The following is a 23,264-nucleotide window of genomic DNA, read 5'->3' as shown; positions in this document are numbered from 1 at the left end:
CCCTTCCTCCTTCTCTCTCTCCCCCACCCCCCACCCCCCACCCCTCTCCCTGTCTCTTTCCCTGCTTCTTCTTTCGGTTTCTCTCCCTTCCTCCCTGTCTTCTTCCTTGTCTTTTTCCTGTCACTCTCCCCTCCCATCCTCCTTCTCTCTCTCTCTCTCTCTCTCTCTCTCTCCTCCCTCAGGGTGACCGGATGGACCGGGAGGCGATGAAGTGTCAGGTTCTGACTGTTTCCAACCACAGCTGTGAGAGTCTCATCCTGGTGGGAGACACTCTGGAGTGCACCGTCCCCACCGAGCTGCAGACCGCCTCCTCCAAGGAGCTGCAGGTGGAGGTGAGGCCCGCACACACACACACACACACACACACACACACACACCGAGACACACACAGACACACACAGAGACACACACACAAACACATTTTCACATACAGACCACACAAACCCATGCGTGCAGACTCAGACACATATGTACACACACTTGCATATATGCATTCAGTCAGACACACACAAATATGCAGTGTCATCTATACACACACACACACACACACACACACACACACACCACCTCTTCTTACCCCTTGCAACAATCAGTCAACGAGAACACTCCAATCCAGACAGGCTCTTGTCTATAGAGACACCCTGATCACCCACACACACACACACACACACACACACATGCACACACACACACACACACACACACACACACACACACATGCACACGCACACATCCACTCCACTCCACTCCACTCAATGGATGTCTTGTTCCAACATCCCTGCATCTTGACAGCAAAGAAAAGCTTGTGTGTGTGTTTGAAGTGGTGTTTGGATGGCAGAGCAGAGTGTGTGTCAGTGTGTGGAAGACAGAGAGAGAGAGAGACAGAGAGAGAGAGAGAGAGAGAGAGAGAGAGATAGAGGTAGGAAAAAATAGAGAACTTATTTCCTAACACCACTGCAGTTTATTACCAAACGTATGGAAGTCAAAGGCCACAGCATTCTTACAGTCAGTGATGGGGTTAAAGTACTCAGGCTTTGAAGTATTTCATCCCCTTCTGAAGTAGTTCTTGTAATCCTTTATTAGTTACTTTTAATACCGGTACTTTCCTTTTTCTTTCATATTGTGTCATTTGTTGTTAGCACAAATTTAAACAAAAGCAGAAAAGGTGAAACACCTGCAGCTTCTCTTGCAGACGACATGCTGCCGACACAGTAAAGCTCTGCTTCATATGAATGAGACTGGCTTACTGTTTTAGAAACAGAGCAACAGTCTTTCTTTGCATTTTACTGTAAACCAGTGGTGGGCAACAGAAGCAGCTCAAGCCATGGGTAAGACAAAAGTACTGTAACAAGTTACTCTAAATTAAGAGTAACCTTGTAATGTAACTACTTTTTAACAGTGGTGGAAGAAGTACTGAGATCTTTTACTTAAGTAAAAGTAGCAATACAACAATGTAAAGATACTCCATTACAAGTAAAAGTCCTGCATTCAAAATCTTACTTAAGTAAAAGTACATAAGTATTGGCAGCAAAATGTACTTAGAGTATCAAAGTAAACATACTCATTATGCAAACTGTCCCCATTTAGAGAGTTATATTTTTCATAAATTATTGGAATATTAATACTGATTTATTGACATACATGTACATGTAAGCAGCATTTTAAAGTTGTCAACGTGAAGCTAATCTTAACAATTTAGCTATACTTTTGGGTAGTCTAATCTATAACAATGCTATTTTATAGTTATTTCATAAAGATGATCAAATGTTTTAAATATAAAATATTGATCTGAAAAGTAACTAGTAACTATAGCTGTGAAATAAATGTAATGGAGTAAAAAGTACAATATTTCCCTCTAAAATGTAGTGGAGTATAAGTACAAAGTAGCATAAAATGGAAATACTCAAGTAAAATACAAGTACCTCAAAATTGTACTTAAGTACAGTACAGCACTGCTTCCAATAGATTTAACAAATCAAATACTGTGACCTGAAAATTATGTATGAAAGAGAAGAGAAGAGAAGAGAAGAGAAGAGAAGAGAAGAGAAGAGAAGAGAAGAGAAGAGAAGAGAAGAGAAGAGAAATCAAAGTCACAGTGTCTGTTTCCAGGCAGACACGCAGTCCAACAACTGGATCCGACACAGCAGAACTCCACATAATAATATCACTTATCATCAGTTCATATGGAAAGTCCCTTTGTTTGCATTGCCAGCCTCACTGAAGGAATTTCACCAATAAAAGGTTTCATATGGTTTTGTATCGCGGCACCTGCTGCTGAGGAGAGGAGAGGCTGACTCACCGCCCTGCCACGGGACTGAGTGATGATAGATGGACAAAGAATGTGCAGAATGTAGTTATGAAATGTGTGTGTGTGCGTGTGTGTGTGTGTGTGTGTGAGAGAGAGAGAGAGTGAGAGAGAGAAAGTAGAGCTTCTGTTTCCACTGTTCATTCCATTGCCCAACATTACTTTATTTTTATTATCAGAATTAGTTTGATTTTATTTATATATTTAATTTATTTTATGTGTAAATTTTATATATTTTATGTGTACATTTTATATATTTTATGTGTAAATTGTATATATTTTATGTGTACATTTATATTTATTTTTTTATTATTAATCCTATATTTAGGTATATTTAGGTAATCCCACTGAAATCAAAATTTTGTTTTTTCAAGAGAAACCTAGCCAAGAAAGCAGTCAGCATCAAAGTTGCAGACAAACAACATGCAACAATGTGCATAAGTTTTAAAAAAAAAAAATCAATGTAAATAAAAAATAAAATACTTAAAAAAAGAGAGCAAAGTCAAAATTCACAGTAGGATCATTCTGCCGTCGGCCATATTGAGCTCTTCATTCTCCACTCATGGAAAACACCACATTCCTCCATCGTTCCAGATAATTTACAGGAAACTTCAATAATTCTGTCCTGATGCAGTCTCTGTCCCGGCCTTATAAACCGGCTCAGGCAGAGTTCATCACACAGTGTGATGAGTGAGGAGACTCCGCTCTGCACCGGCTGTCTGAAGACAAGTCGAGTGTCATCGACTCGTGAGAAGTGGAGCGATGGAAGATGAAACTCCCGCTCACTGTCTCTTACTCACTAATAAAACAGCTTCCTCAGACAGGACAGTCACAACGCCAAAATGTTGTGTATGAAATCATTTTTTTCTTTGCACATTTTGTCGGCTACTTAGTCTCCTGCAGTACATGCCTGATACCAACTATAGGATACTAAATATGAAAAAAGTAAACTCATAAATACAATATTATTAAAAAAATAATATTGTTCATTAACTTTTGCTTTTCATTAATGATTTATAGAGTTAGCAAACTAAAATCTAAATGTGCAAGAGGACCATCAAACATATTATAACCTTTATTTCAGCCAGTAAACACATAAAACGTAAAGGAAAAAGCCATGCTGAATGCAACACGTTCACACCCCCTCTGGAGGTTGTCAAAAGGCATTCTGGGAAACGTAGGAATTCACTAACTGAAGTAGAAGTAGACGAGGCAGGTTGAGAGAGAAAGTGGGTTCACCAAAAAAGGCAATGACAACACTTCATCACTAAAGAACTCCTGGAATGTATTGATCATCACAGATTGATGAGATCTACCAGACATGAGATCTGACAGAGGATCTGAGGGGATTTTGTTTCCTTTGAACCATTTAATAAAATATATATTTTGGCAGTGGTGGAATGTAATTAAGTACATCTACTCAAGTACTGTACTTAAGTACAATTTAGAGGTACTTGTACTTTATTTGAGTATTTCCATTTCATGCTACTTTATACTTCTACTCCACTACATTTCAGAGGGAAATATTGTACTTTTTACTCCACTACATTTATTTGACAGTTTTAGATACTAGTTACTTTGCAGATTTAGATTATTATAAATTAATTAATAAATTATTATATATTTTTATAGGTTAAGCTACCCAGCAGTATATAAAGTAATTAAATTTAGCTCCACCTCCACCTCCAATAACATGATATATATGATTCTGAAATGGGCCATTCTGCATAATGACTACTTTTACTTTTGCTACTTTAAGTACATTTTGATGCTAATACTTTTGTACTTTGACTTAAGTAAGATTTTGAATGCAGGACTTTTACTTGTAACAAAGTGTTTTTACACTGTGGTATTGCTACTTTTAAAGATCTGAATACTTCTTCCACCACTGTATTTTGGATTAAAGGCTTCACTCTCCTGGGGGCTCCTCATCTTTAGCATGCCTGCTTGCAACAAACAACCCTAAAAACATCCTAATAGGTTATAAGGGGGTTAGAAAGGGAAATGTCAAGCTTCTTAGAACCTTGATGATGCAAACTAATATCAGACGTCCTCACGCTGTCCTTAAAGATACGATCCAGCGCTGTGACCAGACCAGACGCTATCTGCCTCATCGCTGTTGACTTGTGAACTGGCCTTCAGGGGAAAGCCTTTATCTCTGGGGGAGGGGTCAGCTAATATCCCCTGGCTCCACAAACCTACACACACACACACACACACACACACGCACACACACTGTCCCATCTGCAGCAGCAGACAGCAGACAGCAGAAGAAACCTCATTTCCACCAAACCTAATAACGGCTGAGGCAATATCACTGATGTAATCTGCCCCCGACTGTGTGCGCGTGTGTGTGTGTGTGTGTGTGTGTGTGTGTGCGTCCGTGCGTGTGTGTGTGTGTGTGTAGGTGATGATATTGCATACTGTATGTCTGAATTCCAGTTTCATGCCTGTAAAATGCTTGTTTGTGTGTGCAGCATGTGTGCCATGCGTGACACATGTAACATACACACAGTGTCAGCCACTGTACAGTAGAACAGTGATGCTCAACCTTTTTCATATCAAGGACCCCTGGTGGTCCCCAGACCCCACGTTGAGAACCACTGCAGTAGAAGTCCTCCATATTGCGTCTCTCCTGTTAGCGCTGCTTTATTGAATGTTACTCAGTTTTACTACATGCTTGCTGAGCTCCGCCTCCCAAGAGGACTTGTTTGGAGAAATCAAGTTTTTCTCTCTTTTCAGCTGTTTGAACACACAAGAAATTATCTATTAAGTACTTGTTTCAGAGAGTTTGTTACTATAATAATAATACATTAATTAAGTTAATATTAATACTCAGCTCCCTCTCTCTCTGTCCCCCCTCTGCAGTGGCGGCAGGCGGACTCCATCAGGCACCTGGGCAAGGTGACGCTGGCCCAGGAGCAGGACTTCACGGGTCTGATCGTGGGCTGTGTGTGTGTCAGCCTGCTGCTGCTGCTGCTGGGATCGCTGCTCATGTGGAGGAGGAACAAACACATTGACGGTAAGAGCAGAGAGTGTGTGTGTGTGTGTGTGTGTGTGTGTGTGTGTCGGGGTCAGAGGTCACTTCACTTCAGCATGACGTCTGTTGTCAGCACATACAGTATATATGAGAATATGAGCAAAAAAACAATATATGAAGTTGAATGATATTGAAATTGAATATATTGGATGTGCAAAAATGTGCTCATATTCAAATATTACATAGACATAATATAAATATATAGATATATGTGTGTGTGTGCATTTAGTGTATATAGTACAAGTATATCTCATTGTAGTGCACAATTAATAAGAAAGAATGCTCTATCATTGGTGGGTTGTAATTTCAAGTTTTTTACAAATTTGTTGAATAAAAATTGTGAATTGACTATAACTCTGGGGTCTCTTTATGTATGTGTGTGTGTGTGTGTGTGTGTGCGTTGGAATTGGAAGTGGAAGTGTTTTTCCTAACCTGTGTGTGCATGTGTGTGTGTGTGTGTGTGTGTTAATTCTGCTATGCAAGGCTCTTGTATGGGGGGTTGCCTGGTGTGTTTACAGTAGGTGTGTGTGTGTGTGGGGGGGGGGCTGATGGTCATATTATGCATTCTGGATGATGGGTGCACTGGTGGATCGCTTTCCCTTTCTAAGCAATTGTCTCTCTCCCTCTCTCTCTTCCTCTTTTCATCTCACCTCCCTCTCTCTCTTCTCTCTCACCTCTTTCTCTATCTCTCCCTCCTTTTTGCCTCCTTCCCTCCCTGTCTCCACCTCTCTCCCTCCCTGTCTCTTTCTCCCCCTCTCTCCCTCTCCTTTTCTCTCCACCCCATCCCTCACTCTCTCTTTCTCTTTCCTCTCCCCCCTCCATCCCTTCCTCTCCTCCCTGCCTCTCCCCCTCACCCTCCCTATCAAATTATGCCTCTCTACCTCCCTCTCTTTCTCTCCCTTTTCCCTCCTCATCCTCCCCTCCGTCCACCCCTCCCTCTCTCCATCCCTCCCTCCCTCCATCCCCCCCTCCGTCTCTAGATCTGTCTGAGGTGTGGTATGATGGCCGGGCTCACATCCAGCATCTGGACAGGCTGGCTAACGCGAGGAGCGTCAGCCCCACTAACGAAATGGTTTCCCACGAGTCCGTCGACTATAGAACCACCCTGCTGGAGGGTACGTCACCCAGATACCCCCCCCCCCCCCAACCCCCCTGTACCCCATCAACCATCCACCCCCCCTCCATCCACAGTTGCCAAGTCCGCTTATTATAAGTTTTTCTGTAAAGTCACTTACAAATATTGTTAGTCACGGGTTGCGTTTTTTTTTGGGCTTGTTTCTAAAGTGTAGTTGCTTATTTGGGCTTGCTCCCTTGTTGTCAAGCAGAAGTTTTCGATAGTTTGTCCTGTTGCAGGATCCGTCCACAACCCCATTCCCTCCGCCCCTCCCCTTCCCCCATACACACAGGTGACAGTCAGTGAGGCGTTATATTTTTTCCCACCCGCATTCTGCGAAGACCCGCTCTACTCTGCCTCTGATTGGCTCTGACCCTGATGGCAACGAGTACTAGCCAATCAGAGGCAGAGTAGAGCGGGTCTTCGCAGAATCCGGGTGGGGAAAAAAATGAGTGAGGCAGACGTTTCAATTTCAGTCAAAATGACAAAATCGCGCGATTATGGAGAGTTTCTTTAGAAACTTTAGACACATTTTTTCTTTAGAAACTTCTTTTCTTTGAAAGGAGGAGCCACTTTATTGCTGCAGACTTCTTTTGGGCTTGTTTCCATAGACCTGGCTGCTTGTTTTCTCTTGTGAGATCTGGCAACACTGCCTCCATCCCATCTACCTGCCAGCCTCCCTCCCTATGGGGCTAAACGCTTTACTAGCAGTGCATGCCTTACATGTTCTAACACCCCAAGCCTGAAAGGAGTACAGTGAGTTTTGGGGAAATTGGCCCGTTGGTCAAATTACATTATCACATCATTATAAGTGATGAGAACATAGACAGCAGATTCATTCATGTGTCCCCGGTAGATCATTAGCTCTGGCGCTCCATGCTAACACTTTAGCATTCACCATGTTGAGAGATAGTGGGCGACTAGCATTAACCAAAGTAAGATGACTGACCTTTTAGTAAGAAAAAAGTTGTTCGTTTTTTATGGTCTGTAGATTTATAAATTTTAGCTATTAAACTCAATATAGCTGATGTAGCCAGATTTATTTTTGAACTATTTCAGGTGAAAAAAAACGCGTATTCATCCGCCGCGCCGTGATTTTTAGCTGCTCACAGTCTCCCATCGCTCATTGCCTTCACTTCCTATGGAAACAGGGAAAGTAGTCGCTGCTAGTTCAAATCAGTATGATATTTTTGTATCATCCTTCATGTAAATTTTACCAATCCCCGACACAAAACTGCATATCATTTAAAATTACTGAGCATTTAGCTATAGAGTTGCTACAAGTTCTCATTTTCTCACTTTTGAGATAATGCTAGTCGCCTACTATCACTCAACATAGTGGATGCGAAAGTGTTAGCATGGAGCACCACAGCGAACGATCTACCAGGGACACATGGATGATTTTGGTGTCTATGTTCTCATCACTTAACAGGCGAGTTGACCAAAAGGCTGATCACCCAAAAACGTTGTGTATTCCTTTAAAGTCATCTGTGGTTTTGTTTCCCTAAGCTCGGGTCCTGAGGGTGTGAGGGGGGGTTCCTTACATTACCTGATCCTGATGGCTAAAGCAATTTTCCTCCACTAACATGCTAGCTGTAAGGCTTAAGATCTGAGAGGGGAGACTTACCAATGAACTAATGCATGTCCTCAGGGGGAGGGGTTGCAGGATCAAAGATTTGATTTCTGGCCCTGAAACTCCATAGAAAGTCCAAATTTGAGTTATTCATTCATGTCTGTACATCCTCTCTTTCCTCTCTGCTCTGTTTTAGATAACATTTACATCATTTTACATGCAGGTTCCCTTCTATTTTCCTTCCGTGCATTTAAAACATCAACAGAAAACAGACTTTATTTTTTTGTTTCTGCAGCTCTCCTAGCCTCCATGACAGTGTCAGGTTGCTCTCTGCCTTTGTAGCTCCCCTTCTCTGATCATGTAACACACCTTGACCTCTGGAGGCCCGCCGTTACAGTCGCTGACCTTTGACCCCCCTCCGTCTCTTTCGCCCCTCCAGACCAGGGCGGCGACAGGCCCGAGACGTGCCGCGGGGCTCCTCCCATCTACGGGGGCAACGGGGAGCTGCTGTCCCCCAGGCTGGGGGCGCTGGGTGCCGGGATGGGTCTGGGGGCGGAGGGGGAGCTGGTGTCGCCCCTGCTGATGGCCCCGGTCCACATCGACCCGTCCTGCCTCCACCCAGACCTGCTGAAGGAGGTGCAGCACGTGGTGATCGCCAGGGAGCAGCTGCTGCTCCACCTCAACCAGGTCATCGGCAGAGGTCAGTCACAGGAGGGGCTTCCAAAATATTACATATCACCGAATCTCTCTTTAAGTGGTAATCCTGGAAATCTTTGTTGCTCAGCACTCATTGCTATGGTGTTTTTGCACTGCATTTCCCACAGATCACCTGTCAATCAAACAGTGTGCCCAGTATTTGACGACTTTTTCACATATTCAGACACAAAGCATACAGTGGAAGCCTTTGTAGTTCTCCTTCATGTGTTTGTACTCCATCTATCCTGCATTAGTACCACAGACGCTTCCTTATTCAATGTTACATAGTAGGGCCAAATTAGTATACTGCAAAACAAAACTCTGTCTCTCAACCAACAAGTTGTTCATCTCCCTCCACTGGCTCCCAGTTGCTGCTCGCATCAAGTTCAAATCCTTGATGCTCGCCTACAAAGCGGCAACCAAAGTCTCTAGCCAGACTCTTCTTCTGTGGTTCCTCGTAGGGCTGAACAATTAATCAAAATTTTATCGAAATCGCAATATGACCTACTGCAATTTTCAAATCGCAGGAGGCGCATTTGTTAAAGGCGAAATGTGTGTCAAAATACCATTTTAAATTAAATATTGTGGTGCTGCAGAGATGTCCTGGCCTACACATCATATTCTACAGACTTAAGAAAACATCTTTGTTTGGTACAGATCCCCGCAAAAATCACACCATAATCATTTTAATAAGTTTTTCAATGAAAATGAGAATAATGACGTAAAAATAATAAAATAAAATAAAAAATAAAAATAATCACAATTAGATATTTTTTCAAAATCGTTCAGCCCTAGTTCCTCGGTGGTGGAACGAGTTACCAAACATCCGATCCGCAGAGTCCCTCTCAATCTTTAAGAAAAGGCTAAAGACCCAGCTCTTTAGTGAACACCTTCTCACCTGATGGACTGTGTAATAAAATAAATAAATAAAATAAAAATTCTTTATCTGCCTCTATGCACTCTATGCATTGCCTCTATGCACTGCCTCGTAGCACCTATGTCCTGTTGGACCAGAACTTAGCCTTATGGCTTTTACTCTCGTTGTTCTAGACTAGAACTTTGCTTGTGTTGTATTAAAATCTCATGTGTACGTCGCTTTGGATAAAAGCGTCTGCCAAATGGGAAATTGTAAATTGTAAGTTAGCAGACCATTCTTTGTAACTTTTGACCGCTGTAAGTAAAGGAAAATTATTATTTTTCCAAAAAGTTCCTCTTGGGGATGGAGTCAAAGTGGAGCAACAATGTAGTCCACCAAGCATGCAGTAAAAAATGGGACTAATGTAAAACTATACAAAAGCTAAAGTCACCCACTGAGAGCTTAATTGCCTGCATTATCAAACCGCAAGTTTGACATCCAGACATAAAATCACCTTATATTGTGCGGTTTAAGTCGGCCGCTCAGATCAAATTCAACACAGAGCCCGAGAGGAAAAAGACCCACAACCCCACAATGTCACAAAAACGCCTCCCCCTCCCCCCCCTCTGCTGAATTATCCCCCCCAAGAAAAGAGCCTGGATTTCGAGGCAGGATTTTTAAAGTGGCGTAGGATGATTTGTTCACAGCTAGTATTCCCAGGGTCCATTGTTGGGAGTCGTAATCCAACACCCTCGGCCATCTGCAAGGACGTGATAGGAGAACGCCGCGCTCATTTCTTCCTACACCCCTCCCAGGCTGGGGCGAGCCCTCGTGTCTTAAAGAGGAGATATAAGTCAATAAAAGGCGCAATAACTCAGGCGGGTTGGCGGAGGCTATTAGCTCGGTTTGGGGTATTAATGAATAAACCTTCGTACTGGGTTTCTTGTGTTGGGGGATTTAAGTGTGAGGGTGAGAGTAACTGAAGCGAAATTTAATTAGCTCTTAAGGGTGTGAATAAAGGAAGAAACTCACATGGAAGAGGCAGACTTGCTTGTTTTCAAACTGGCCAACTGTTTTCCATGGACCAATGTGCAAAAAAAGCTTCGGCTGCCACATGAAAGCACCTTGATGCCTCTGCTCCAAACTTGGGTTCATTTTGGAGTGTAAACAGAGGAGCAAAATGACTGTTTTCATGAGGTTTCTGGAACCACAGTGATCGTGGACCGATGTCGAGAGAATGGGCATGATGCATGTCCTTAATCAGGGTGTTCTTTGTCAAGAAGCAGGCCCAGACATAGATGAGGGAACGCTAATTATACAAAATCCAAAAATGGCCCATAATATCTGACTCCAAACTAAACAGGTAATTTAGTTAGTAGCATACAGTCGTTCCCATTTATGGACTAGATGTGAAAACTGTGTGGTCTAGCGGGTTTCCTTGAGGTCTCCAAGTACATGAAGCGACTGTAGAATATGCCGTGGAGCAGAAGCTATAATCTAGTAACTTTCTTCTTGGCAGAGGTGAAGTTAAGGTGCCGTCGCCAAAAAAGAATCAGATTTGGAGCGGCAAATGAGACGTCAACGATCACACGCAAAGTGTTAAGTCTTAAGGGTCTGAATGAGCGATTGTAGAAGGGTTTTAATAGTGGCAATCCATTAACCTAACCTAATCTCCCTAACACTTTCAAACAAGCCTTGCAATTAAATCATTGGTTTACATGCTAAAGTAGGGACAGGGACTGCTGGGACTGGATTGGGATTGGTGCATCATCTATACCACTTTCTGAAATGGACTGTTTTCAGAGAAGCTTAGAAATTTGAAAATAAGGATATGAGACAATTGGAGGAGGCCTTTACAGGTTTGAACATGAGTTTTTTAACTCACTAATACTGACTCATACTGACTAATGCATCGTGTTGTTACCTGCAGGTCACTTCGGCTGCGTTTTCCATGGAACTCTGCTGGAGCCGGACGGCCAGAAGCAACACTGTGCCGTCAAGTCCCTTAACCGTAAGTAGAAACGCCCTTTATGGAGGGATGACACGTCATGGTTCCTCAGGAAAAAAAAAACTTTAGAAATTAGTTTCATTTTATGTCTGAAATTAAACAGATTTTTTTAAGCTTTATTGATCCTGGGAAGGTTTTCATGCACTCTCTTTTCCACTTTTCCAGCAACGTCCCGCTTCACATTCATATATGACGCTGTCTAAGACATATTTGGGGTTGAAAAGGGTTTCTGCGTAGGTGTTGCGTACCTTCACAAGAATCTCAACTTCACATTGAGTCAACGCAGAGCACTCTGATTGGCTGATCATAGTCGATCATGACGGCATCCACCTCTTCAAGCCCCACCTGCTCTGACACACCCCATTCCTCCAGCTGCATTGCTTTAGTCGCATCCATGTTTGTTTTTACCTGTTCCTCTCTTCTTCTACGTTTCGTTTTGGTGCGATATGATGTTTTTTTAAACACTGGCACCCTGTGTACGGGATTCCAACAACATGCTAGGCGAAGTATAAAAATATAAGGTAACACTTTACAATAAGGGTCACTAAGTTAAGGGTTAGTTCATGCTTAATAAGCATGAACTAACCCTTAATTAACAGTTAACTAATGTGTCTGGTAATCGTTTACTAATGGTGTTCATGTTAACTAAGGTATTAATTTATACATTATTTAATAGTCATCTTTATAAACTATTAAATAATGTATAAATTAATACCTTAGTTAACATGAACACCATTAGTAAATTACACATTAGTTAACTGTTAATTAACTAAGCATTAACTAACCCTTTAAGCATTAACTAACCCTTAACTTAGTGACCCTTATTGTAAAGTGTTACCAAATATAAATATAAGCACCACTGCGTACTTCACATTTGCGCTTTACATTATGTTTACATTAAGTTCGACTATAAAATGAGCTTAAAGTGCCTTGCTCAATGGCATTTTGATGGTAGTTCGATGGAGAGGAGAGTGCTAGTCCTTCAGAACACACACTCAGCTCTCAACACACACTCCCAGTCACGGATAACTCAACCTACTTCTTGTCCAAACATATTCACATCCAGCCGTAATTATTCCAGCCACTGTCATCCTACATCTGTTTAAATCACATAGTTATTGTATGATATCACAACGCCGCAATAGCATTACGGAGCTCATCTCATCAGAACGCTCTGCGGCCGAGCGCTGGGGATGATGGTGATGAATGAGCGTCCGATGGCGAGGATGGCATTAGGGTGCTCCCTAATCGTGTAACCTGTCACTTTGACCGGGGAGATTGATGCTGGAGAGACGTGCGGGGAAGCTCCACACCACACAACCCCGAGGAACCCCCCGTCCTCAGCGGGACGGGAGGCGCCCGGCCCGCTGGGGGTGCCGGCCCCCCCGGGATTTCAACCCGTTATTGAGTTTAGTGATTTCCCCAAGACTGCCTGTCAGTGTCTTTGTGTTTGTTTTCAGCTCCTTTTTTTTTACAATTTGCAAAATCTTTAGCTGATGCTCTTCTCCAGTGCAACCTGTAATGCAACAGTAGAATAAGCTTCAATTTGTAGATCAAAGGTCAGAGCCCCAGTGTCCAGTCAATAGATATAACAAATATCCCTTTGTCTCCTATGATTGATCATGTATGATAGAGAAAATACAGAAACAAGAGTCAACTCCAGTGGGGCTGCATTTAGTCTATAAATGTCAAAATAATGACAATGCCACCAGAGCCCAAAGTGATTCTTAAATGTCTTACTAGTCTGACCAGCAACCAAAAAAAACAAAGGGTTAGGGTTAACTGGAACCAAATGCTTCTTAATTTTAAATAAATGTCTAAAATGATTAATTTTCTGACAACTGACAAATGGATTAATCAACTAATCCTTTCAGCACTAGCCTCCAACTTGGCTAAAACAAAAGAGATATTACTCTTATTAGCTTTTGTCCTATGACGTAATTCTCTTCCCTAACTTTCCAAATCAAAGCACTGAAACCAAATGTCATTTCCCTCAGTCTTTGGGGTCTAACCTCAGTGAAAGGCTAATCAGCTGTTTGCTCCAGGCCTGAAGAGCCTCCAGGTCTAACCAGATTACAGCAGAGCCAGCGGGGCTAAAGAGCGGCGACACCAGAGGCAGTGATGCAATTGGCAAATGGGAATGTGGTGTAGGTCAGGTCTGGGTGGGGGTGGGGGGTGGTGGGGGGTGGTGCTAGTGATCCACACCGGCTGCACCCAGCCTCACATCCCGTCACCTCCTGATTCCCCAAAGATGGAATGACCTTCCCGCTCTGCTCTGGTCAGGACAGCAAAGTCACTCCCCGTCTTCCATCATAGTCTGAAATATCTACTTTCCAAGAAATACCTCACACCCCCCTCTGCTCCATCTTCCTCCTCTGCTCCATCTTCCTCCTCTACTTGCTCTAATATCATCGCATACAAGCATTTTTTAATTCATCCCATGGGTTTTGAAAGAGTTTCATAAGACCAAGAGGTTGGAGAATTTTCTTAATTTATAGAGAGCCTTCTATATAGAGAATCCTTCAATTGAAGTGAAAAAATGAAAATTACTAAAATTGTTCAGTTTTTCATCTGAACAACAATATGCTCTTGTCTAAACTATAAAAATCCGATCTACTTCTATAATTTGACTTTAAATGATCCCTGTGAGGAAATTGTGAAAGTCACAAGTCAAATATTAGTGAGATTCTCTACATGTTCAGTGGTGTGGTTTGTAATAACAGTCAGTTTCCCCCCCTCCTCCCTCCTCTACACTCTCTATCCTCCCTCCTTTCCACCTCCATTTTCTACCTGCATCCCTCTTCCCTCCCTAACTCCCTTGCCCTTCCTTTCCCATCCTCTCCCTCCCTTCCTCCCTTCCTTCCTCCTTCTCCTCCCTCTTCCCCCCCCCTCTCCCAGGCATCACAGACCTGGAGGAGGTGTCCCAGTTCCTGAAGGAGGGGATCATCATGAAGGACTTCAGCCACCCCAACGTTCTCTCCCTGCTGGGGATCTGCCTGCCGCCGGAGGGCTCGCCGCTGGTCGTTCTGCCCTACATGAAGCACGGCGACCTGCGCAACTTCATCCGTGACGAGGGACACGTAAGGCAACACACACACACCAGACACATGCATGCACAATAAGATTATATTTTTTATGATCCCAGTGGGGAAATTTGGGTTGTTATGGCTGCAACTAGTAATAGGATACAGCAAGAAAAACAGAAAATACCATGGTTGCATCCCGGTGGCTGAATTGGTTCATTTTGATAATAATAATAATAATCTAGTCTTTTTATTGGGAGTCCAAAAGGAAAATAAGTCAAAATAGGAAGATTTTGTGTGCCAGTCCTCTGACAGCTGTGTGTCCTGCAGAACCCGACGGTGAAGGACCTGATGGGCTTCGGGCTCCAGGTGGCCCGAGGAATGGAGTATCTGGCCAGCAAGAAGTTTGTCCACCGAGACCTGGCTGCCAGGAACTGCATGTGAGTTCACAGTAGGGCTGAGCGATTTTGAAAAAATATCTAATTGCGATTATTTTGACTGATATTGCAATTGCGATTTGATTTGCGATATTAGAGGGAATGATAATTGAAAAAACGTATTAAAATGATTATGGTGTGATTTTTGCGGGGATCTGTACCAAACAAAGATGTTTTCTTAAGTCTGTGGAATATGATGTGTAGGCCAGGACATCTCTGCAGCACAACAATATTTAATTTAAAATGGTATTTTGACACACATTTCGCCTTTATCAAATATTGCGCCTCCTGCGATTTGAAAATTGCAGTAGGCCATATTGCGATTTCGATAAAATTTTGATTAATTGTTCGGCCCTAGTTCACAGTGTTCTCTCTGTAGATGTATTATAGAGAGAGAAAAGTGCAGTAGATCAGAGTAAACTAGAGTTAATTAGAATACAATACAATACAATACAATACAGTACAGTACAGTACAGTACAATACAATAGATAAGGGCAGAGTAGGGTGGAATAGAGCAGAATAGAGTAGACTGAAGTAGAATAGAATGGAATAGGATACAAGAGACTAGGGTAGAGGAGAGTACAGTCCAGGTAAGTAGAATAGAGTCAAGTAGAAGATCAAAGCAAACCTCCTTGATTCAGTGTGAGTTAAACAGAGTAGAGTTGAATAGGATAGAGTAAAACAGAGTTAAGTAGAGAAGACTGGAATAGAATAGAATAGAATAGAGAAGATTTTTTCTTTTTTGTTTTTGTGTTTTGCTCTCCATAAAGCATGTATTGACAAAGCTGAAGCTAGAGCAGTGGTTCTCAACGTGGGGTCTGGGGACCACCAGGGGTCCTTGAGGAGATTTCAGGGGGTCCCCATTATTTCATTTACAAGAAGTTAACAACAATAGTTTCCCTGTTATCTCTCTACCTGCAATACAGATAGTCATGGAATTCTCGACAAAATCAAATCTAATAATAAAAAAAATATTCTCAGATTTGGGTCCGAGAGACAAAATCTCATCAAATGGAGGTCCAAGGCTCTAATGTGGACTAAACTAGGGGTCCATGATATGTATCTCATCAAATGGGGGTCCGTGGCTCTAATGTGGACTAAACTAGGGGTCCATGACATGAAAAAGATTGAGAATCACTGAGCTAGAGGAATCCACCATGTGTTTGGAGGACTGGCCTGTCGGTCTTACCTTACTAACTGACCTGTTAAGTGGGGAGCTGGAGCAAACAAACTGACCCAGCAGGCCAGTCCCCCCTGTAAACTCACTGCACTCCTTTAAGAGATCTTTGTGAATGAACCCGCCTCTCCCCGGCAGGCTGGATGAGAGCTACACGGTGAAGGTGGCGGACTTCGGCCTGGCCCGGGACGTCTACGATAAAGAATACTACAGCGTCCACAACAAGAGCGGAGTCAAGCTGCCGGTCAAGTGGATGGCTCTGGAGAGTCTGCAGACACACAAGTTCACACCCAAGTCGGACGTGGTGAGGGGATCGCTCACACATACACACTTACACACACGTGTCCACTAACACAAACACTGACGCTAAGGGAAGGATCTGGTGTTTTCTGCCTTTTTTTCAAGATATTGACTAGATATACACTCATCGGCCACTTTATTAGGTACACCTGCTTGTGAATGCAAATAGCCTGCTAGTCCAAATAGTGAATCATGTGGCAGCAACTCAATGCATAAAGCTTGCAGACATGGTGAAGGAGTTTATTTTTTTGTTCGACCAAACATTAGAATGGGCAAAATGTGTGATCTAAGCGACTTTGTCTGTGGTCTGATTGTTGGTGCCAAACATGGTGGTTCCAGCATCTCAGAAACAGCTGCTGCCCTCCTGGGATTTTCACGCACTACAGTCTCTAGAGTTTACAGAGAATGGTGCGAAAAACAAAAAACATCCAGTAATCAAAAACATCTTGTTAATGAGAGAGGTCAGAAGATGGCAGAGAATGGGCAGACTTGTTCAAGCTAACAGAAAGGCCACAAATAGTCAAATAACAGCTCTTTACAACAGTGGTGTGCAGAAAGGCATCTCTGAACACACAGGTTGTTGGCCCTTATGATAAATGGGCTATAGCAACAGATGACCAGCTGGTACTAGATAGGTGTACCTAATATAGTGGCCGGTGAGTGTAGATTTGTTTCCGGAAAATTCTTGAAACAGGTGAAACTGCATCGGAAACAAGTGGCATGGCAGATTTTCACGTTTTTGAAAGAAAACTAGATTTTAAGACTCAATCCTAGACTAGATAACTTAAGATCAACATTTTTGCAGTGCCCATGTTCTTTCAGACCCTCTTTTAGGCCTGACTGTCTATAAATCATTCTCTTATCTCTGAGAGGATAAATACTCAATACTTTCACACTCCTTCTGACTGGAGGACAGTGGGAAATATGCTCACACTGCAAAAATGTCCATCCAAACAAGTACATTGTTATTTTAGGAATATTAAAGAAGTGTTAATGCCTTGAAACAAGTCAGAACAGGGCAAACCATGCCCCAATAGTGTCACTCAATTTAAGAGACTTTCTGAAACAAGTTCATTTGTAATGGGAAATAGTCAAAATTATCTCACCACCACTGGCAGAATTATTTTTTTTGATTGGACCGTTTGTGTTCCCTCTGTGTTCTCCAAGTGGTCGTTTGGCGTGTTGCTATGGGAACTGATGACCCGCGGAGCCCCGCCCTACTCCGACGTGAACTCCTTCGACATCACTGTGTTCCTGCTGCAGGGGAGGAGGCTGCTGCAGCCCGAGTTCTGCCCCGACGCACTGTGAGCACACACACACACACACACACACACACACACACACACACACAAAGACACACTTGAGATCAAACCAAACCTCCTTGATTCAGTGTGAGGACAGGAGGTTTCATTTACACACACACACACACACACACACACACACACACACCTTTTCCCCTGTCCTTCACCTTGTCTAGCAGAGAGCCACGGCTCACTGAGTCTACTTGGCATGAACACTTGGTACTGTTGATAGAGCTACACTTAAATACAGTATGGAGAGAGAGAGAGGGAGAGAGAGAGAGAGAGGCCCTCAATGGTCGACTGACACTAGGAGAAACAGAAAAAAAAAAAGAGAGAGAGAGAGAGAGAGACCCATTAAGCCATGGAGAAGGAGTCTCTCTCTTCCAGCTTGTGGGGCTGAAACCAGGAGAGAGCAGTGAGGAAGAGCTGTATTAGCAGTGGAGAGCATAAATAAAAATCCTTCATCCACTATAAGCTCCAAATCCTCTGTCAGAGCCGTGCATCCTGAACACACTCACAGCTCTTCAGTCCAGCCTGACATCTCATACAGATCTGGGTCAAGCAGTTTGTTTTAGCCTGCCTCGGTGCCAGGTGGGTGGAGTTTACCACACAGGACAACAAGTGTTGCAATGTTAAAGTGGTAATCTGAATCTGAATCAAAATTCCTAGTGTTTTGGGGTTTTTTTTGTTTGTTTGTTGTTGGGTTTTTTGTGTTTTTTTGGTGACATTTTTGGTGCTCAGCACTCATTGCTGTGGTGTTTCTGCACTGCACTTCCAAGAGATCACCTGTCAATCAAACAGTGTGGGCGGAGCTTGGATTTTCTGTTAGCGAGTTTCTGTAAGTGACGCTTTTTTATTTGGGCCTGGTCACACCAGGATTGGCCAAGAAAAATCACTTTACACTCTATGGAAACCGGAAATGATGTAATGATTTGAGCGTACATTATGCTAGTGGCTTACTTTTGACCTGCATTCATTACTAACTAGCCATGTTTAACTTGAGTCACAACCAAAAGAAAGCTTTGGTTATCCTGTTGATAAAATACTGTGATAAGCTGACACCGCCCACTCCTCTCATATTGATTGGGCATCAGTGAGTCAAGCAAATTCAAAGCTGAACAAATCACTTTTGTGTTATATCAGTCGGTAACTAAGAGTAGCACAATGGGCGTTTATTTATATGGAAATGTTGTGGATTATCTCTTTTAAGATAACCATAGGAAAGTATTTCAAAGTCAGTGTAGTACACACACACACGCACTATCTGACTGTCCTGATGCAGTAAACCCCGCCCAACTGGCACTCCAAGTTCAAAACAAACGGCAGGTCTGAGCTCATGCTATCATGCAGTATTATAGTGCATCTCTGTAGTATCTGAGTCAGAGGGAGCAGGAAGCTGAGGCCCTGCTTCCCAAACTGTAAATTAAACAGACAACAGGGCGAGCGGAGGTGATTCACCTCGGCAAACATTCCCTTAATTCTTCACTCCTGATCATTCACAGGGTTTTTCGGTGATTGCAGACACCTTGAACGTGTGGTAGCCTACTGGGGAATTCTTCTTCATTTAAACACTGATATGGGCTGTTAAGGCAATATTAGAGAAGTCAAACTCTGACAAGGCAAAGCAAAGAGTTTTGCTGCAAAATGAGAACAGATGATGCCTGCTGTTAACAGAATGATTGCTGACATGAAACTCATCTTGAATGAGAATAGAATCATCTATATTTTGACCTACTGAGTGATCAATTTCAATAGTTAAGTAATATTGTTTTTCTAAAAATGGATGTGTAGCATTCTGATAAAGTTGAAAACCTCAAGTTGTCTCTACTATCGCTCCACTCCAATCAGTTCAGACAGGTTGTCAGGTTCAAGGGGCGGTTAAGAGTTTACAGGTCGTTTTTTTTTCACAAATAAAACACTAAAACACAGAAAGAGCAGAGAAGAAAAATGTTTTTAAAAAAACCCAACCATCTCACCTCTGAACTGAACAGAAATTTGACAGCAGAATTGAGGAATTCAGAACAACAGAAACTAAATGACAATGGAACTCTACAAGGAAGAAAACAGCAAAACAAAAACTAAACGCATTACATAAAATTAAAGGAAATAAATGAAAATGGACCTAACACAGAAAATGAACTCAAGCTATTTATCCCAGCTTCCAGACAAAGGATCATACAAGCTCATTTGGAACATTATTGAGCCAACAGCCAATCTGTATCCCTGGGATCAGCCAGGCTATAAAATATAAATATATGGGTTGAGATGAGATGAGTAGAGTGTGTTGTGCTCCACCAGAAAGTACACAACACCCTCAACGAAAAACCACAAACCTTCAACACAGAGTTTTTAGAAAATTAGTTTTCAAAACATCCGCCGTTTAAAATTGAAAATAGACTTATTTTTTTCAGTCTTTTTCAGTTTGCATACCACAGTTTATTGAAAAGGTAATTGGTGAATGTTTTGTTTTGTGACGTTTTAATATTCCTGAAGGATTTCATTCCATATCCATTTTTAAAACAATAAACTATCACGACATTACTCATTATTTCAATATTTACTATTTGCTAAGCAAAGGTGTAAGTCAGTAAGTATTTTCAATGATAGTTTGTGAATTTCATGCCAGCATTCATTTTGTCACATGATAAATTTTAGAAATCTAATTTTGTAATGAAAGACTTAATATGTGATTCATAGTAATCCGTTCAAGCTAATTTTGCCTACATGCAAGTTGGTGTGACTGAAACATTATTGCCGAAGCAGCAATCTATATGTAATTATTATTATCTAAGTCAGAGGGCAGTAACTGCATAAGAGCAAGACAGAGTGAAACTGAGAAAAATGATTTATCTTAACATTATCTTCATCTTCATTATCTCCTGTCCTGACTGAAGTATTCTTGGTACAGAAGTGGATGATATATAGATGATATATGGGTCTAAGTGGTGATGTCTGTCTCTGTCCTGACTCCTCTCTTCTCCTCCTCCTCCTCCTCCTCCTCCAGCTACACGGTGATGGTGGAGTGCTGGCATCCCAAGCCGGAGCGGCGGCCCTCCTTCTCGGAGCTGGTGTCACGCATCTCCGCCATCTTCTCCAGCTTCAGCGGCGAGCACTACGTCCTGCTCAACACGCACTACGTCCTGCTCAACACCACCTACGTCAACATCGACAAGATGAGCCCCTACTCCCCCCTCCTCACCTCCACCTCCACCTCCTCCTCCTCCTCTTCCTCCTCCTCCTCCTCCTCCTCCTCGGTCCCCTCCACCTCCACCTCCCTGCCCTCCCCCTCGCACATCGGCCGCCTGGAGCTAGACTGCTGCACCTGAGAGGGCAAAACCAAAAAGGGGAGGAGGAGGAGGAAAAAAGACTCAGAGAGAGAGAAGATGAAGGTGAGGTGATGAAGACTCGGCGGGCGGGGGGGGGGGGGACTACTGTATGTACTTGCCAAACACTGGACGTTGTATGCTGAGGAAAAACGAGACCGTTTTGGGAACACTAACTGTCGACTCAATGTACATAGACCGACCTTTTGACCTTCTCGAGCATCACCGAATGACCGGGGGCCTCCGTGAAACTATAGGGGCCGACCTTATCGACTTCACCCTCCGCTTCGAAAAAGAGACGCACCGCCGACCTTTGACCTCTCATCGACCCCCCTCCTGTGTCTCCTACAAGACAATTACAAGGCACAGGGAACGCCTCCTCAAAAAAAAGATTTCCGTCTCAGAAGCACAATGCGGCTCATCCGACACCCCGACATCTCAAAAGACCGCTGCACCCACATCGTGTTTTTTTTTTTTTTTGCAGCGGAGATTTATGTTTCACATTTCCGCTCTTCTTCTGGGTGGCGTGTGCTTCGACAACGCGGATCCGGCGACGTTAATGTGAATGTGTGGATCGACAAAATGGCCGTGTATTGTGTGAAGAGCGGAAACAAAAATCACACAAGTCACACCTCCGCACCCGACCCGCCGCTGAATGCCACCCTCGCATGTCCCGCCCCTGCACTCACAGACTGAATGAAGCCTGCTTTTGTTATTAAGCTAGATTTCGATGGCCCCAGGTGAGTAAGCCGAGGCACGGTAGGGGGGGGGGGGGGGGGTTCCTCGCTGGCAGGTGATGGGGGGGGGTGAAAAGACCCGCTGCCTGCGTGCAGTTCACTGGATACTTTATGTGTATAATTATCTTTCGACGATTAGCTTTTGATGTGCTTTGAAAAAAAAAAAAAAAAAAAAAAACGTCCCGCTGCCTCGCCGTGACTCACCTGTGTGGAATCCCCAGATGTTTCCCAGTGAAAAGGGTTAGGAGCGTCTTTTCTTTTTTTTCTTTCTTTTCTTTTCGTTTTTTTTTGTTTTTTTTTTTTGGGAACACTTTAGCCTGAAACGTCCCGTCATAATGTCGACATAGTGCATGTCAAAACAGTACAAGTCTGACAACATGCATACACTTGAAAGCTGTTTGGAAAGAAGAAGGGGAACAAATGGGAACCATGTCTTGGATTTTTGTGGGTTGATGACTGGTCCAAGTTGCTTATGTCAGATCTTTGTCAGTTTTGCATAACTCGCATTTTATTAAAAAAAAGAACATGCTGTACTTGTCTTACCTGGTAAAAGTACACAAAGCTTGCAGCCTGAGGGGTTTAAGTAGGCTTTGATTTAACTGGAGGGCAAACACACATATTCTCATCTCATTATTGTCCAGTTTAGTTGGTCAAAACTTTGTTGATTAAATCATTTTCAGTCAAGATATCAGCAAAGAGCTTGTTGTCCCAGACAGATTTCATTAAAGGAATAGTTCACCCAAAAATGAAAATCCTGTCATCATCTACTCACCCTCATGCCAAATGAAACACAGGTGAAATTTGTTAGTCCATATAACACACAGGGAGGCTGCAGCACATCTTGGTAGCAGCCTTCTCCAAAACAACTGAAGTCAATGGGGACCTGTTCTTTAGAGCTCCAAAACAAAAACAGCCAAACAATCACACTGTGAATAGAAAGACCTATACACCATTATTTGTTGCAAATCAATCAGCTGTAGTTCAGATTTGCACTAAATGATGGTGTAAATATACTGTAGGTCTTTTTGGAACTCTGAAGAACTGGTCCCCACTGACTTCAGTTGTTTTGGAGAAGGCTGCTATGGAGTTGTGCTGCAGCCTCCCTGTGTGTTATATGGACAAACTTCACCTGTGTTTCAACTGGCATGAGGGGGAGGAGATGATGACAGAATTTTCATGTTTGGGTGAACTATTCCTTTAAAATGATCTATACAGCTCATGTTTGCCCAAAAGGTCTCTTATACCCATCTGGCTCCAAACCCTCAACATGTTATTATGGTGACTGTCAGTGACAGCTATATATCACTGTATGTTTTATGACGCTGTGTAGTCATTATGAAGAAACATTTCAATGTTAAAACAATGCCCTGTTT

General features: G+C 42.8%; 1 protein-coding gene across 1 annotated transcript in view; it reads left to right on the top strand.

Annotated features, from left to right (window-relative positions):
- The window catches only part of LOC139648731 (hepatocyte growth factor receptor-like), a 51,079-nt gene extending 29,367 nt beyond the window's left edge, over window positions 1-21,712 (top strand). The window contains exons 10-19 of the mRNA XM_071524946.1: window positions 183-332; window positions 5,174-5,327; window positions 6,326-6,460; window positions 8,472-8,732; window positions 11,515-11,595; window positions 14,491-14,672; window positions 14,946-15,055; window positions 16,369-16,534; window positions 17,698-17,834; window positions 20,836-21,712. Coding sequence (XP_071381047.1) covers window positions 183-332; window positions 5,174-5,327; window positions 6,326-6,460; window positions 8,472-8,732; window positions 11,515-11,595; window positions 14,491-14,672; window positions 14,946-15,055; window positions 16,369-16,534; window positions 17,698-17,834; window positions 20,836-21,157 — 1,698 coding nt within the window. The 3' untranslated portion in view covers window positions 21,158-21,712. The remainder of the gene's footprint in view (window positions 1-182; window positions 333-5,173; window positions 5,328-6,325; window positions 6,461-8,471; window positions 8,733-11,514; window positions 11,596-14,490; window positions 14,673-14,945; window positions 15,056-16,368; window positions 16,535-17,697; window positions 17,835-20,835) is intronic.
- The last annotated feature ends 1,552 nt before the right edge of the window (window positions 21,713-23,264 follow it).

This window comes from Centroberyx affinis, unplaced genomic scaffold (assembly GCF_046629955.1).
Source record: "Centroberyx affinis isolate AG114_WGS23_722 - 3 ecotype Tasmania unplaced genomic scaffold, CSIRO-AGI_Caff_v1 ptg001251l_1, whole genome shotgun sequence".
NCBI lineage: Eukaryota > Metazoa > Chordata > Actinopteri > Beryciformes > Berycidae > Centroberyx > Centroberyx affinis.
This window is presented reverse-complemented; position numbering and strand designations above follow the sequence as displayed.